Source organism: Artemia franciscana, chromosome 12 (genome assembly GCF_032884065.1).
Source record: "Artemia franciscana chromosome 12, ASM3288406v1, whole genome shotgun sequence".
NCBI classification, from domain to species: Eukaryota; Metazoa; Arthropoda; class Branchiopoda; order Anostraca; family Artemiidae; genus Artemia; species Artemia franciscana.
In genome coordinates, this window is record NC_088874.1 from 33,319,997 (window position 1) to 33,338,702 (window position 18,706).

The 18,706-nt window shown below is 34.1% G+C and overlaps 1 protein-coding gene across 1 annotated transcript in view; it reads right to left on the minus strand.

The window, feature by feature from the left end:
* LOC136034017 (uncharacterized) overlaps window positions 1-18,706 on the minus strand; it is a 110,479-nt gene that overhangs the window by 14,757 nt on the left and 77,016 nt on the right. Inside the window, exon 5 of the mRNA XM_065715067.1 lies at window positions 17,396-17,638. Within this exon, the coding sequence (XP_065571139.1) occupies window positions 17,399-17,638 (240 nt within the window). The 3' untranslated portion in view covers window positions 17,396-17,398. The remainder of the gene's footprint in view (window positions 1-17,395; window positions 17,639-18,706) is intronic.

The window sequence follows — 18,706 nt, forward strand, 5'->3', positions numbered from 1 at the left end:
CCGGTACACATACAAATAAAAATAATACGAAAAAGGAGATGAAAATGAAAAAAAGAAAAGAAGCTTTCGATCAAAAAAGCAGATTGATAATCAAGGATCGTTAAGTGCATGTTTCACAAGTAGTGGACAAATCTCACCTTGTTGAAATCAGAGCCAGGCAATGTTTTTCGGGATAGAAAAACTCAAAATAATTTTTCTTCAGGCATTTGTGAAAGGAATTTTTTTGCAAATTTGAGAAGGAAAAGAATATGAAAAAAACGGTACTTGTGTATTATTCAGAACACACTCAATAAGTGAAGTTAGGTTCTTTTGTGAAACAAACTACGATGAAGGTAAATTTTATGGGAAAATCTGGTTTCATAGCCACAGAGACAAAGCTCAATTTAGTTTGCTACGCAGAGTGATAGAAGATAGTGTCTGAACAGGGATTTTGAAATGAAGATTTGGGATTTGCCAAAGACTGAAAAAGAGGCAAATATATTTTTCCAGGATAAGGGGTTGTTGCCCACAACAAAACAGTGCGTCAATGGACACAACATGACTTTATACTCTTACGAGAAGGAACGCATTGTGATAGAAGATACATAACCTAACCTAACCTAACTTCACTTATTGAAAGTGTTCTGAATAATACACAAGTACCAAAAAAACTTTCATGCAAGTGACTCTGACCTTACAACAAGGGGACATGCCCTGGAGGATAGTGTTCATCCTAAAAAGTAATTGTCACTTCTAAACTGAATTATTTTATTTTTTAGATAGTCAATTAGAAAAGGCTAGGCTGAACCAGCTAAAATTTTCAATAACTATCAAAAACCAGGTTTTCATTCAATCTAGAAAGGGAGCTCCCCTTGCAAAATTTAAATGAAGTTGGCAAGTAAGAAAAAACATGTTTATTTATCCCAAAAAATCAAAAGTCCATCGGTCAAGGTTCTAATTTTGGACTCGCAGATCCAGTCTCTATAACTAGTTGTTCAGTGTCATTTCTTAGGACTCGTGCTCTAAAATAGCTTCCTTTCTAAAATTACGGACTAATGAATCTCATTCCCCACGCCGAGGACGCCAAAAACCACGGTAATGACGATGGTCAAGCATAGCTCTGAAACATGGGTCTTGTAAAGGCTGAGGAGGATGTACTAAATATTATTCAAAAAAGTGTCTAAAGATAGCGTTAGACATAATTTGGATGAACTTTTATCAAACACTAAGCTACCAGGGAACGTATCGATCCACGTTCTAGGGCTATAATGAAAGAAAGGTTTTAATTTTTATTGCGCATTTTACAGATGAAAAATAGGTTACCAAAAATCGCAATCCATTTAGGACTCAAAGAAAATGAGGGCGTTCTGTAATTGGGCAAGAGAGGTCATAAGAGAAGATTTAAAAGAAACAGGCACTTTATGGGAGGTATCAAAAAGTGAATCGCTTACCATAGTGGAAAGGGGAAGAGTTTTGTCTGCCTCAGGTAGCCAAGAGCTGCGATGACTTATCAGTAGCGTTAGTAGCACAGTATTCTTTGCTGTCTTTTTACATTTGGGGTACTGAAGTATTTCCTTGTAAGGGCACTCAAAGGGGATGGGGTTTCGCTCCATTTAAGGACAGCAGAAATACAAAAAAAAATCTATACAATTTGGAAAGCTTTTCTAGCAGAAAAAACTTTTCTTCAAACATCAGCTTCATGGAAAGTTTAAGCTAATCCTCCGCAGGTAAATTTTTAAGCTTATTTGTCGTATTTTTGGTTTTTCTTTTCATAATCTTTATCGTAGGCTTTACATTATGGGTGGCTAAAGTATTTCCTGGCAAGGGCATAGGGGATGGGATTTGAGCCCCTCACTCCTTCGTGGGAAATATAAATATTGAAAGACTGTAAGATGAAAAGATAACACTTTTCAAGGAAAATTTGTTCATATTTATTTTTGTTACTTTTTTACGAATCGGACAAATTCCAGGGGGAAGGGGGTTCAAATCTGGTACCTCCCCTTGAATATGGCCTTGGGTTAAAATAACAGAATAAAGCTAAAAAATATTCAAGTACATATTTCACAAATAACGGAATGTCCCAACTTGCTGAAACCAGAGTTATCCATTGGGGAATGGATATAAGGATTTTTTGGGATCGAAGGGCCCGAAATAAACTTTACTTCAGGCCTGTAAAAATCAATTTTTTTTTATATGAATTTGAGAAGGAAAAGAATATGAAAGAAAGAATATGAAAGAAGCATTTTTATATACAGCAGTATTTCCTGGCAAGGGTATAGGGGGAGGGTGTTTGAGCTCCTTACTCCAATAAAATATTGTACGACTGTAAGAAAAAAAAAGATAAATATGTTATAGAAGTCACAAAGAAAACTAGAAATTCATTGTATTTCCCTGTACGTTTAGCTGTCCGCACTATTTTGCAGGTCAAAGGGTTTCGTTCTAAGTCACTGTGTGTATACGGCTACCTAGAAATAAACCCAAAGGTTTGATCGTAATTTATTTATTCGGAGGTTTTGCAAAAAAAAACTTTAAAAAACGCATAAAAAATGTGTTTATATAAATTTTTATTCTGTTTTTACGACGAGCCAAACAAACATTTCGGGCGGGTCTAAACCCCCCTAACCCTCCTGGATACGGCCTTATATCTGCCCCTATCTTAGCACGCATTTCCACAGTATAGGGATATAAATACTCTTTACTGTGAAAAATGCCTTATAGTCGTGTATACCCCTGACACACAGTGCGTTGCCCTTTTTAATAGGTACCGTTTCACTTTTTATTTTCCCTTATGCTTTTTCGGTTCCCTTTTTCTGTTTGACCAGAAGGGTACCCTTTCTCCATTAAGGGTACAAAAGATGCATACCCAAAATGTACCGTCCATGGTAATGACCGGACAGTAAAAAAACCCAATTAGGATGGAAAAGATAAATATGTCCTTCATTGTGTCCCTAAAGGGCAATAGAAGACACAAATCTAATTAGGACAGAGATGATACCAAACTTGGTATTTTAGTAGCAGCAGATGTTTTGCAGTTAAAGGCGTATATTTGATAACGGTTGAAAATTATTTTGAAACGTGACTGACACAGAACTGTCAAAACTGTGTTTTGGATAAATTAGATCCATGCAGCGTTTCAAAATGTTTGTCACTGTTATAATGATTTGATCATCTGGATATCTTTGAGCTCCGATAGACTTACTGAAGCAAAAAGAAAAAAGATGTTGTGATAAATTCATATGAGTCTTACCCAAAGAGTAGCTTATATTTTTATTGCTAACCTGTATATTCTCACGCCCTTTGCTAAAGGAGTAGGTCACAATTTTTCAGAATAAGTAATTGTGATCATTTACCAACATTTTAAGTTAGAAGCATATAGATTATAAGGATGAGCTGCCAATATACTAAGAATGACCAAGAACCGAAATAGGTACAACACATCTGCGAGGCCCCAGAAACTTACTCATTGGTATCAAATCACACAGATAGGAAAACTCTAGATGGTTCTGTTAACGACGAATTGTTTCATGTCCTCCGTTTCTGAATTACGAACTTACAGTGTCTTGATTTTGATCGTCCAAATTGCACTGGAGGCTCACAAATTCTTTTAATTCTCTTTTGATGGTAATCAAACATCATCTGTTAAATGTATTTTTAGGAACTCAGCACGTGACAGGCTTCTATACATGGATTCTCATTGTCGCCTGTCTTCTAACCGCAGATAATTTGCTGTCTTTTCACACTAAACGCTTTTCAAAGATATTTGATTATTAAATCAAGCCCATTTTCTAACGAAGAATCTACTAAGCTTCAAACTCTTGATTTTCTTTTTTAATGTTTTTGAATTGTTGTAATTACCAGTTTTCTACTCTTTACGTAATTAACGTCTTTTTATACTCTTTCTTTTCAAAGATAATTGATAAGGAAGTCCAATTTCTAACAACGATTTCTACTAAGCTTCAAACTTTTGATTTTCTTTTTTAAGGTTTTTGAATTGTTATAATCCCTTGTTAAAATATATACCCATATTTTTGCAATTACCAGTTTTTGCTCTTTACGCAATTGAATGTCTTCATACAGACATTACATAGCTGGTTGCGTTCAAAAAGGTGCTCTTTTTTAAGGCTTTTCAACTGTTGTAATCCTTTTGAATAATGTATTTAAATTCGGCCTTATGTCCCAGAGCCGTCCTCAGCAATGGATTTAAAATGTATTACCAGTTTTTGCTCTTTGCGCAATTGAATGTCTTTTCATACTGACATTATATAATTGGTTGTGTTCAAAAAGGTGCTCTTTTTTAAGACTTGAATTGTTGTAATCCATTGTTAAAATATAAAAAATATTTTCGCAATTACTAGTTTAAGATATTTAAATTGTTGTTGTCATTTGTCAAAATAGACAATCATCATTTATAACCCTTTTTTTGGGCCTTCTTTCTGACAAGGCTGCGTTCAAACCTGTAAACTTAACCACGTAGCGAGTTGATTTTATTTAACAAAAAACACACTAATTTTAGAATTATCAGGTATTTTTCTTTTTGGATTTGAACATTAAAATTATTACTCAGGCACTGTAATATTTTGTAGTTACATAATAACTTTAGCGATTCTGAATTAAATTAAAAAGATTTTTAACTTTTTTTCCAGTCTTAAAAAGACACTGCTTATACTTATAAGAAAAGAAGTTTGGTAATGCTTTTCTAATTCAGTTTCAGTTTTTTGCTCTTTAAGCAATATAATATAAACTTTAGAATCTCCAATTTTTCCTCATAAGTGTGGCAAGTGTGACAACGTCATTGCAATACTGATGTATAAAAATAACGTCACTCTTGTTTTTCTAAAATTAATGCTCTTGACGAAATTTTTATGATTTTTGACCCATCTACATCGTTTTTTTAGACCAGAATATCCCAGGAAACTAATTTCCATGAAAAAATATGTAGCCGTTTTTTGAGAATAAAACATACATACGTCGGGCCACGGCGATCGGTATGCGACAGGCTTATATTCTCATTGTCGCTTGTCTTCTAGCCGCAGACAATTTGCTTTCTTTTCATACTGTCTTCTCAAAGATATTTGATAATTAAGCATGTTCAATTTCTAACAACGATATCTACTAAGCTTCAAACGTTTTATTTCTTTTTTAAGTTTTTAAATTTTTGTAATCCCTTATCAAAATAGAGAATCATCATTTGTAGTAACTGCAAATCTTCGTTTTTTGGGACCTTCCTACTGACATAATATAATTGATTGCGTTCAAACCTGTAAGTTTAATCACATAGCGAGTTGATTTTATCAAACAAACAAGAAAAAACTAATTTAAAAATTTTCAGGTATTTTTCTATTTTGAATTAAAACATTAAAATAATTGCTCAGACACCGTAAATATTTTTTCAGTTTAAATAATAGCTATAGCGATTCTGACCTGAATTTAAAAAACTTTTAAGTTTTTTTCATCAAACAGTTCGTGGTGACGAACTGTAGTAAGGAGCGACCCGGCTCAATAGTAACCGAAATTCTAAAAAACAGAATTTTGATACCAGAAGTCACATTTTAATGCCAATTTTAAATATATAAGTTTCATCAGGTTTAGTCTTACCCATCAAAAGTTACGAGCCTGAGAAAATTTGCCTTATTTTAGAAAATAGGAGGAAACACCCCCTAAAAGTTATGGAATCTTAACTAAAATCACACCATCAGATTCAGCGTATCAGAGAACCCTATTGTAGAAGTTTCAAGCCCCTACCTACAAAAATGTGGAATTTTGTATTTTTTTCCCAGAAGACAGATCACAGTTGCGTGTTCAATTGTTTGTTTGCTTGTTTTTTTCCCGGGAATGATCGTATCAACCCAGTGGTCCTAGAATGTCACATGAGGGCTCATTCTGACGGAAATTAGAAGTTCTAGTGCTCTTTTTAAGTGATCAAAAAACTGGAGGGCACCTAGTCCCCCTCCCACGCACATTTTTCCCCAAAGTCACTGGATCGAAATTTTGAGATAGCCATTATGTTCAGCTTAGTCAAAAACCTAATAACTATGTCTTTGGGACGATTTTTAAGTAACAAAAACTGGAGGGAAACTAGGCCTCCTCCTCCACCCCTTTTATAAATCAAAATCTTCCGATCAAAACTATGAGAAAGCCATTTAGCAAAAAAAAAAACATTAAGATGCAAATTTCGTTTTATTTATTTATGTGCGGTGAGCCAAAATCGAAACATGCATTAATTCAAAAACGTTCAGAAATTAAATAAAAAACAAGTTTTTTAACTGCAAGTAAGGAGCGACATTGAAACTCAACTATAGAAATTATTCCGTATATGAAAGGGGTTGTCCCCTTCTCAACGCCTCGCTCTTTACGCTAATGTTTTTTAATTGTTTTAAAAAGTAGAGTTGTAAAAACTTGTTTTTTTTTATTCAATGTCTTAAAAAGACAGGCTTGCTATTGCTCTTTACACAATTTAATGTCTTTTCGTACAGGGTCTATTCAAAGATAAGTGATTATTACAGCAAGTCCGATTTCCAACAATGATTTCTGCTAAACTTCAAACTTTTGGTGTTCTTTTTTAAGGTTTTGGAATTGTTTTTATCCCTACATAGAAATCTTTTACCCCTAAAGTTTTTACCCCTAATAGCAATATATATATCTTCTATATATAAAAAAATAAGTTGTCTGTGTGTGTGTGGGTCTGTCTGTCGGGTGACGTCATGTTTGTGTGTCGACTGACGTCATGTTTTCAACAGACGGAATTACAGACCGGGACATCGGGACACAAATGACGACCGGGACACCGGCACATAGGGAATATAAATGACGACACTCAAAGAGAAAGCGACCGGGACAAAAGGAATGTTCGATTAGCAATCACCATCAACAAAGCACCGGGACACAAATGACGACCGGGACACAGGGAGTATAAATGACGACCAGGACATAAGTAAAAAAAAACTAAAAAAAACTAAAAAAAAAAGGTAAAAACTACAAAGAAACTAAAAAGAAAAAAAAACTAAAAACTAATAAAAAAACTAAAAAAGCTAAAAAACTAAAAAAACTAAAAAAGAAAAAAAATAAAAAAGGAAAAAAATGAAAAATAAAGGAGAAAAACAAAACTAAAAAAACGAATGTATATACAGACCGGGACACCGGGATACAAATGACGACCGGGACACAGGGAATATAAATGAGCACATGGGGAACACCAACTAGGTGTTGGGGTGGCGCGAAGCGCCACCCCAACAGCTAGTATATATATATATATATATATATATATATATATATATATATATATATATATATATATATATATATATATATATATATGTGTGTATATATATATATATATATATATATATATATATATATATATATATATATATATATATATATATATATATCATGAAAAGAGAAATCACCAATGCTACAGCACAAACACAAAAAAAAAAAAAAAAAAAAAAAAAAAAAAAAAAAAAAAAAAAAAAAAAAAAAAAAAAAAAAAAAAAGGAGACAGAAGGAAAAGGAAGACTGTTTTCCTAAATTAGTGATTAATATAGACCAGCACTTGAATGAGGCCTTAACCCTACTCATCCATACAATCACATAGGTCAAACAGCATAGCCACACACAATCAACCATAAAGAATAATCCATGGACAGGCAGTCATGTCGTCAATAAGTATAAGTCGTCATTTACCAAACCATAGAAAAAATAATATAGACAAATAATTCAGAGGCAACACCCAACATAAGGGCTCATCAGGAGAATACACTGGCCTATATAGGGTTTCGCCACTCTAAATTCTCTACCCAGCACAGTGTTGTGGCTACCACAGAATATCCATGGCATCCCCGCGTCAGTTATCACCCCCAAAATACATGTCTATGAAAAAAACAGCAAATGTAAAACAACCAAGTAAAACCAAAACAAGCTTATCCTGTTAATATATCCCTCCCTTTAGCAACAATAGGTAAACTAAATATTATAAATTTTACCAAATCACAAATATTAACACATTGCAAAAAACCTGAATGAACTAAACAATTATATAATTCATCTTTACCATGTGGCTAATTTTTTAAAAATTCCGCTCAAATAGAAACACAATTCAAAATAAATGGCGCTGTGACAACATTTCTCGAACCTCCGAAATTAGTCAAAAATTTCTTTAAGTATTTCTAGATAATTCTTTTGATATTTATTTAAAAGTTCGTTATAATGAAAACTAAATTTTTTAAATTGCCAAGTTAATTTATTTGCAGAAAAACCTCTTGATATCAATTTTTGGCTTAAGATTTTACATCTATTTTTAAAATCAATATAATTACTACAAATCCTTGCATAACGAAGTAACCGTGAGAAAAACGCTGAATATGTGATATTTGAGTGTATATTACTTTCAGGGAATGGGAAACTAATCACTTCAAAATCAAAATCATCCGTTTTATTATACATTTTAAAACTTAATTTATTATTATCACAAATATTAATATTTAAATCTAAGAAATGATCTTCATGACCAGCGCCATGACTAGGCTCAAGAATAAGCTCTGATGGATATATATTTTTAGAAATATCAATGAAATCCTTACAATTTAAGACCAAAATATCATCTAAATATCTTTTATTATTTGACAAAGCATGTTTTAAATTAATTGGATTATTCTTATCCATCATATATTTATATTCTAGTTGACTTAAAAACAAGTCAGCTATAAATGGGCTGGCATTCCCCCCCATGGGAATTCCCATAATTTGCTTGTACAAATCACCCCCCAAATCTTATATAAGTATTGTATAAAACAAATTCCAATAACTCAAAAATCATATCCAAGCTGTAACATCTCAAGTTAACTGTAGTATTAAAGCAGTTTGTCCATATGGCTTTTTTATTATAACTGTCTATTTTTAAGAACCTTTTACTAGATAAGAGGAAAGATTTCTTTATAACAGTTTTTAAATTATCTAACACTAAATCGAGTGATAAATTAGTATACATTGTCGCAAAATCGAAAGACTCAATTCTTTTAGCTGAAACCATTGTTAAAGAATCTATCACCTGCAGTGAATTATTAACACTCCAATATGGATTAAAATTCGAAAATTTTTTAATACCAGAACAATAGGTTTTAAGTTTATTTACAATTTCCTTTAAAATTAAAGAGAGGTCAGTAGCAGCAATGCGGGTTGGACATTTAGCTGCTCCAGCAATAAACCGTGGTTTAGGGGGATTCTTATGAAATTTTACAGTCCAATATAGGAAAGGGAACTTTTTATCATTGTCATTTATTTTAATATTAAAATTTTTAAAAAGTATTTCTTCAGTCTTTTCAATTAAATTCTCATCCTCTATATTTACCTTTTCATAAACATTAGTTGTGCCTAACTCCCTTTTTAAGATATCACAATACAGCTTCTGACAAATTATGGCAAAATTATTATTAGCTTTATCCACTGGCACAATTACAACTTCATTCTTTAGATTAGCAATTGCTTGTTTAATCTTCGCATTATAAAATAATGATTTAGTGTTACTATTTTTTAAGTTAGAATATATTTTATTTCTTACTCTACTAATAATTAAATTCTTCCAACTTTGAAAACTCTCTTTATTTTTATTCTCTTTCTTACACCACTTATCAATAAATAAATATATATATATATATATATATATATATATATATATATATATATATATATATATATATATATATATATAATAATATATATATATATATATATATATATATATATATATATATATATATATATATATATAATAATATATATATATATATATATATATATATATATATATATATATATATATATATATATATATATATATATATATATAATAATAATAATATATATATATATATATATATATATATATATATATGTATATATATATATATATATATATATATATATATATATATATATATATATATATATATATATATATATTAACCGACTGGCCGCCACCAGAGATCATGGATTCTACAGAGAAGGCAGATGAGACCCCACAAAACGAGACGACCGGTGATGTTTCTGGCTGTTCGAAGGTGGCATTCCTTTCTCCTGAAAAAGTCGAGCCCCCGAGGCAGACCCTAGAAAACAACAAACAAGGGAAGGAAAAGAGGCAGCAGCTCAATCCTCACAGGCTTGTCCGTGAAAGAGATAATCAAAGAAGCAGCTAGGGAGCAAGACCAAAAAAAAAAGAGAAAAGTAAGTACTAAGAAAACCAAAGGGGATTTAAAGAAAGTGAAGATATAAGAAATCTTGAAAAAGGGGGAAAAGTTAAGAGACTGGGCCTCGGGCAAGACTCAGAACTAAGCGAAGTGTCAGCTGTCGAATACGGTGACATTTCTGATGATTCGCTCCATTTTGGAAACAACGAAGAAGAAGAACACTTGTCAATTAGCATTTTGATTTTGTCTTAGTCAAGCATCAATCCAAGACCAGATTGGGTGGTTCCCAAAATCACCACGATCTTTTTGCCCACGAGAAATGCCAACGACTCAAAATGCCCAAGACTCTAAATGCCCACGGCTCAAAATGCCTACGACTCAAAATGCCCACGATTGGATAAATTTTAGGTTTCAGTCCTTAATTGGGGATGAGACGAGGGGTTCCTCACTCCCCAAACCCGTGTACACTGGGTGCCGGTTTCAGAAGGGTGCTGGAAGGGTACCGACCACCGTGGGGGGAGTGAAGGGATAGGGAATCTGGAATCTTGAGGCAACTAAACTTTCGAACGGGTGATCGGATCTTAATGAAACTTGATATTTGGAAACACCTCGTGTCTCAGACGTTACACTTCAAGTCCGGAATGGATCCGGTGACTTTGGAGGGAGTTGGGAGGGACCAGAAATCCTGTGACGCACTCACACACTTATTCCCGGCACCCTCCCGGCACCTTCCACTTTTGTCAGTTTTTTTTGCCGTGGGCATTTAGAGTCGTGGGTATTTTGAGTTGTTGGCATTTTTCGCGGGCATTTTGAGTCTTGGGCATTGTGATCGTGGGCATTTTGAGTGTTAGCCGCCAGGTTGTGTTACGTTGTAGAATAAGTAACCGAAAAAGCAGGGGAAGAAATCACCATACAGGACGTGAAAAACTCAATGGAGGGCAAAAATTTGTCTGGACTGAAGAGACATCTCTAGAAGAGAAAAGCTGCGTAGTTCTTAAGCTGAGATCACTAGTTGCGTAAGGAGGAACAGACAGAGGTCCCAAGCAATTCTTTTTTCAGGAAGTTTTTCAATAATGTCTTTTAAGAAATGTCTAACTAAATATCGCCGTAGTTTTATGACGTTTTCAATATTGCTTACTTTTATACGTTTTTATTCGAAAGTTCAGTAAAAAAGTGAGAAAATATGCACCTACCCTTGAAATAACATTATGTCTTAGTTTACCCCATCATATGTCCCAGTTAGAAAAAAGTGCAAGTGCTAAAAATCGGTAAAAAAAAATTCTGGAGAAACTAGAATGTTTAGGCTATCGGTTGGTTTTTGAAGCGTTTAGATAGCTTCATCAGGACTCGAGCAACACCCAAAAGAAGATTTTTTTTTTGTCGCAGTTATGGCCGGTCTCCCGGATCGACCTTTTTTATGAAAAATATTTACAAAGGATTCGTTTTATACAGGCCTAGTTTGACGCCCTTATCCCTTGGGCTGCATTTATGTTACCCTTGAAGGGATATTTTTGGATTCTTGGACCGTTCTGATTAAAATAGTTATCTTAAAATTTAACTTGTACACACGGACCTCACTGTAGGTCTTTCAATCGCAATAACTGAAAAATCCTTGACTTCAAGTTATAATTAACATGTAGTGCTAGGCGCAGTGCTAGGTGTTACGACAGTTTTAACTAAAATTGATAGTTCGTGATTTTGAACTCCTGAAAAGAGGGGCTGAGCAGGAGCTTGTTAATAATTTATGTTTGGGGGGGGGGGCGAACGAAACTTCGGCTCGCCAGCAGTATTCCTACCCCTCTGTCACAGTAATTAGTCCACCTTTTGACTTTCTGGGAGGAAGAACGTTATCTTCCTCGTGGAACTGCCGCCAGCTCTGAAGGGACTCTGTGGTGACACCTGTAGGCACATAGAGTATTGAAGGGGTGTCCCAATCTCTTCCAATCAGTTTGGCCATCCTTCTTTAAGAAATTAACGTTACTGCGCTGGCTATATTAATTCGCAGCGTCGTTTGAGTGTCCTTTATCTAAAGCTGGATAATGTGTTGCATCTTTATTTGAAGAAATTGATAAAATGCTTGATGGCGTTCTGAGGGTCCTTCGTAAGTATTCAAAATTCCAATGGAAATGTCCAATCCGTGTTTAGGTACGTTTTCTCTATAGCAACTAAAGGCTAAAAAGCAAAAATACGTAATAAAATATAAATGCATAGAATCGATCATGTATTTGGGGCACATTTATTGATATTTAAGGAGCCATGGCCTAAAAAGAATTCTTAAAAGGGAAAAGTTGCAAACAAAATGTAAGAATAGGAATAATCTCTAAAATTTTGAAGGAAGGACACATGTCGGTACTTTTCCTGTACACGGTCGTGTACGGGACCTTAGTTTCTTTTAAAGTACACAATCGAGAATTTGGGTCTGCAGATCAGACAATAACCGATTTATACCTGTCAGTATTCGAAGAAAATTAGCTTAGGCTCAGTTGAAATCTACGTTTTAGGTATATTTGCATAAAATATTTAATATTATAGAGATGGTATTTTGGTTGGGTTAGATTAAGTTAGGTCTTTAGCATAGCCTAATATGTGCTGTGCCCCCTCTACCATAATTCTTTGTTGTAGCTTTCATAATTTTGTCACTTAGGTATTGTATTTTCATCACCTTTTAGTATATTCCATTGTGTTTAACCTAACTTAACTTCCCGAGTGTGTACTGGATAATACACAAGCACCAACATGTCGAACGGCAAAAATTACCCCTCTATCCAACTGAGTGACATAGTTAGCATAAAATAAAATGACATTAAAGAAAATGAATCGCAGTTTTACTCATCTCAAACTTAGGTTATATTCGATTCTTGGACTTTTATTATAGTGACCACCACGAAGAGCGTGATTACCAAACATGGGATCACGACATAGCCGACGCGGTTTATGATCGCATAAGCAATTCTATACAATTTACACAGTCGACGCTTTCGATATTTTCCAGACATTGGAGACGTTTAGATTTACAATGGTGAGACTGATGAGACATCTCAGATGAGAGCTCTCAGAGTTTTAAGGTTAAAAACAAATATCATCCTCAATATGTACGCAAAACCCCAAGTTAAGCGCATATTTCATAAGCGGAAACAATTGGTGCAAGTCCTGGATTGTCTAGGGAAATCCACCAAGAAAAAAGTGTTGGCTCACTCTTTCAGTATTGGTGACTCCTTTGTGTCACCTGATATTTACGACTAAAGAAGTGGTATTGTGGACTTAAAGTGGCAACTGAGTTCCATTTCAATATCAAAACTTTACTCCTGGCATTTTATTCCTGGAACAAAAAATATGTTCCAGCCTCTCTGTCCCACCTCTTTCAACGGTACTTGTATGATAAACGCTACCGCTCAATTTGTTCATTCATTGACACATTATAGAACCGTTTTTTTTTTTGTTGTTAGTTTCTTTAAGCTTAGCGTGAGATATGACAAAGAGAAGTGACAGAGTAGATGGAAAATGTATAATTTGGGCTATATATTTGCACATTAGGGGTGGGGTAGGGGTAAAGTATTTGGACAGTGCGAAGTTAGAAAACAATTCTTACTACATAATATACAGAACAATTGTGCCTAGCACATTAGGGATACAGACTCACTATACTCTACTCCCCCCCCATAATGTGCAAATATATAGCCCAAATTTATTTCTAAAGTATTATATTTCATTATATTTGTTATCTTACTTTGGTATATTTCATTAGGATTGAGCGTCAGATAAACATATTAGAAGAACATTAGATTGGGTTATATCATGCAACTACCCTTTTAACTTCTGTATGCAAATATTAAGAAGTGCTACGAGCAACACAAATGTTACGGAAGTAGAAATACAAAGAAAAATTTAGAAGAAAAGACGATTTAAAAATTGTTTTCTCTGGATGGAACTTTGTTTCAGTCACTTTGTTCCAGAATGAAATATTTTTCTCTAGCTCTTTGTTCCGGAACAAATATTAATCTTCCAAGTAATTTCTTCAACCTGGTTCAGCTTCGGTTTGTCGATATTTTCGTGCTAAATCGAATTTTATTACTTCAGTTTCATCTCCACATCTTCGTAATTGCTCTTTGTCTTTCCAACTTCATCAAGCCTCTTCGCTGCATTCCATATTTTTCCCTCACGAAAAAACATTTAGAATGAATCGTTTGGTACTTAAGGTATCTCCAATTTTTTTCGCGCTCAATTTTTGAAACTAATCTGACGAATCCATATGGTGACACAGCTGGGGAACTCACAGTGGTAATAAGATCCTCGACCAATGTTCACAGAGATGGCAGTTCAACTCATATTCTTCTTCCATGCTCGTGAAAACAACCATTTCTTCAACAAAAAGCTTGATTTTTCCATCCAGCTCTACTCTAGTATTACTACTCTGGTTGAAAAAATCCAGTGCGAAAGCACAGGTTTACGCGGATGGATTACTTCCATCCTCAGATCACTTCCCCTTGAAAATCGACCCCCGATTCGTCAATGAGAGTTCCCAACGACTGCTTGTTCCCTATTGGCCAACGAAATAACACAGAAGAAGGTAAAATAATAACCAAGGGATTTTATTATTTGTTTTTTAATGTTATTTTTTTCTTTTACTTCAGTCGTAAGACTTACGACAATAATTATAAATTTCACAAGCCACGGTTCGTCCAAGATCCCAGCCTCTACAGTAAATGTTACAACTTTATAGCAAAAAAAAATGTTGTATGTTGAAAATGATTTCTTAATCCTTGGAAGACAAAAGCTTAAGAGCTTCAGAGTCAACATTTTCCCAAAAATACTCGTTGAGTCGACGAAAAATTATTTAAAAAAATCTTATTTCATCTGCCATGTATTACGTTTCTATTGATCAAACTGAAATAGCCTATTTTTTTCAGAAGGTCAAAAGAAAATGTAAAAAAAACGTTTATTATTAAGAAATTATCAGAAAAAAGCTAAACGTCGCTTAAATCATAAATAATGTTCAAATTTTTTTGACACAGGAAGAATTGTATTGAAAAAAATTACGATGATTATACCTAAAGGGATAAAGACTTGAGTCAAAAATAAAATAAAACGCTACACTATGGCCAAGGATAATCAGTCTGGCTTAAACTACCGAAATTCAGAGAAAAATTTTGTTAGAAAATCTTTTTGACAGATGCACATCGAAAATAAAATCTGAATATTCAACCAGCTTTATAAACACACACTTCCAGGGGCCCCAAATACGAGACATCGGATCAGGGGCGGATCTGGAGCAAAATCTTGAGGGGGGGGGGGAACGCGAAAAGGGTACCATTAATCAATTTTTTTGGGGGGAGGCAATCTGACAAAGGTACCAATAATTGACCGAATTGACAAATTTATTAAAAGAAAAGTGAAAAACAGAAAAAACAAGGAATGAGGGCGTCAGAAAAATCTTGAAAGGTCAGGGTCCTCTTGGCCCCCTGGATCCACCATTGCATCGCGGAGAATAATCACCCTCATTTAGAAATACCCCTTAAAAATCCTTGCCGTCATCATGAATTCGCGCCCCTGCCTAATTTCTCTAAATAAAGCTACAGGATGTCAAGTGCTGGATTGTATAAGAAACTGGACAGAAAGGATTATTGCTTAGCAACCCCCCTGCTGGAATAAACTATATTCCAAACTAATGCTTGAGTCACTTTGTCACTGATGCCCTTAACAGACAAAAAGCTACCTTTCGTGTAATTATAATGGCAAGATTATTCCCTGCACAGACTTCCTCTTTTTTTGCTACTCAGCCTGATGCAGCCTATGATTACTGCTATTACTGATCACAGCATGAAGCTTCTATCTTTAATTGGGTAAGGAGTAATTGATGTTAAATTTGGGCTTTATAAACCCATTTAGGAATAAGATTGTCTAATATGAGTGATCTGTTTTTTGTTTCATTTCCTGCACGGAGATGGAAACTTAATTTGAAGTGTCAACGACACCGCAGGGTGCCACCTAAGTCACCTTCAAATTTTCAATCGAAGAAAATTAGAAACTGCAAAAAATTCGGTTTTTCAAACAAGATCTGCATCACAGACAAACAGAGGAACTACCTGTAATAAATATTGTTTTTTCACTAGCTAAAACTTTTACACAGGAAATTTTAAATTAATCAAATTTTAAGACAGAAGGGTCTTTTGTCTCTCCATAAATAAGGGCTAGTGCGATTGGCTCATGTAAACCTGTCGTAGATGTGAACCAATGAAACCAAAGCACGTTTTTTACCGTAAAATTATTCGAAATTAATTTCTTTTTTTTCCTTTCTTCACGGCCTGAACCCAAAAATGTGACCCACGGTTTGGCAGAGTTCCAGGAGTTTTCCCCTTTAAGAAGCATTTTTAGAGTGATACCACTGAGTTCTCGGAAAACTCTGCAGATAGCTTTGAAAAGGGACCGCTGTTCAGGTATTTCAATATTCTAATGAAATAGTGATGTAAAGTTCGCACTTTAAGCTGGTTTTTTCTGGGGGAGGAATTAATACTGATGTTATCTATTTTGCGATTCTAATGAATACTTTGCTATATGCTCATGTTTGGCTTACAATAAGCTTATTGCTATTATCATAAGAATGAAATTAAGGCTTGAATTTACCTGATTTGGATTAGGTGTTGTTGAAAATCAGCAGATTTAAATTCTGAAAAAAAAAAATTAAAAGGAAACCTCTTTAACTCTCTGCGGATTCAATTTGAACGTATCTTATTGTCATCAAAATTAATATTGCTAGATGACGTTGTGAATTACAAAGAACAGCATAATTGCAGAAAAGGAACAAAGAAGAGAGATTAGCATCCAATAGTTTCGTGTTAAAAAGGGTGCTAATTGCATTGGCTCATTTTTGTGTCTTTAATGGTCATATTTTTATTTCTTAGCCAATCACACTCTTCCTTAACCATATGTTAAAAAGGAAAGCCATACATCCTTGCCTTATTTTACGCTGTTGTGTATTCCTGTTATTTCTATGTCATATTTTGAGGCAGAAAAAGAAGCCAAAATCTGATATGAGAAAATAAAATTCTAATTTTGAGACTCTTGAAATTTTGAGACTTTAAAATCAAGACTCTTTTGAGTCTCGACATTTTTCACAAGCAAACTCTCTATTTCTCTGTGATACGTATGATAATTTTAAACTGAGTGTTTATTACTGTTATGAGAACGTATACTTAAAAAAATTCTGACAAAAAAGTTGATAAAACAGTAAAACTTACCCGTTATATAAATGCTAAGCCAGATTTTGTTGGTTTTCCGGGTGAATAATAGGTTTTCTGCTTCTTCTTCATATCATAAATGCGGTTGCCTGGCGAAAGCAACGTTAAATAGGAGTAAGTTGATTTTATCTTAGTTTTCCCATTTGGCGAAGGAGATGCCAAAGGAGAGGCAGGAATGGGGCTAAATCTTGGTGGCATATCAGCTATCACAGGTTCGTGCTCATGAACTTCAATGGGAGGAGCCTAAAGTCCAAAAGAAAAGTTATTTTTCTCTTTAGATTCAGCGATATAAGTAGGAGGGTTATCTCTTGATGGTCGGGTGGCAAATTCCTTTAAGGGGAAAGAACTAAAATTTTATTCGAAGATTATTTTATTCGGTATTATTCGAAGAGTATCAAGTAACAACAATTTTTACACCAAGAATTACTAAAGAATTACTTACAATTACCTAATCTATTTTGGACACCTGTCCAAAATAACAATTACTACAGTCAACAACAATTACTACAGTCAACTACAGTAACAACAATTACTACAGTCCAAAAATACGACTGCGATTATTCAAAAAGCAAAACATTATTTGGAATTGTTTGATTTACATACCACTTTCTGTCTTGTCAATGTTTACAACAACAAAAAAGTGAAGAATCAAAACATGACAAAGAGGGATAACTGGCTCCAAGGTACTCCCGTCATGGGTGCATGCCTGGTGGAAGTTATAGGGCTCAATATGAACTACTCACAAGACCGTATCTAGACAGGGAGGTTTGGGGTTTTGAAGCCTCCCTCCTGTAACAAAAATGAGTATAAACAAATTTTTGATGCGCTTTTTAAAGTTTTTTGTATCCCCCCCCCCGGAAAAAATCCTTCTGTAAACCCTACATCACCTCCCCCCCCCCCCGAAAAAATCCTGGATACAACTCTGACTACTCATATTCATTCAACTCAGACACATCAGTTTTTCAGGAACAGCCAATGACAGCCATTTTATCTGCGGAAGTATTGAAAACCGTGAGTATATGAAGTAATTTAAAATATTCAATACTCATTGGACAGTTAAATAAAATAAATTTGTCTATACTGGAGTTAAATTTTCTCCCCTTCAGAACCCAGAGCATTTTGTTTCAAGATTTACGATATTTCTAGCAACAGAGGTCACAGTGTCATAATAAAAAATATACACGGCATTAAATACAGTCTTCTTTGACACTGTAAGCCTTAGATGGGTTTCAAGCTCAACAGCTATATAAATATATATATATATATATATATATATATATATATATATATATATATATATATATATATATA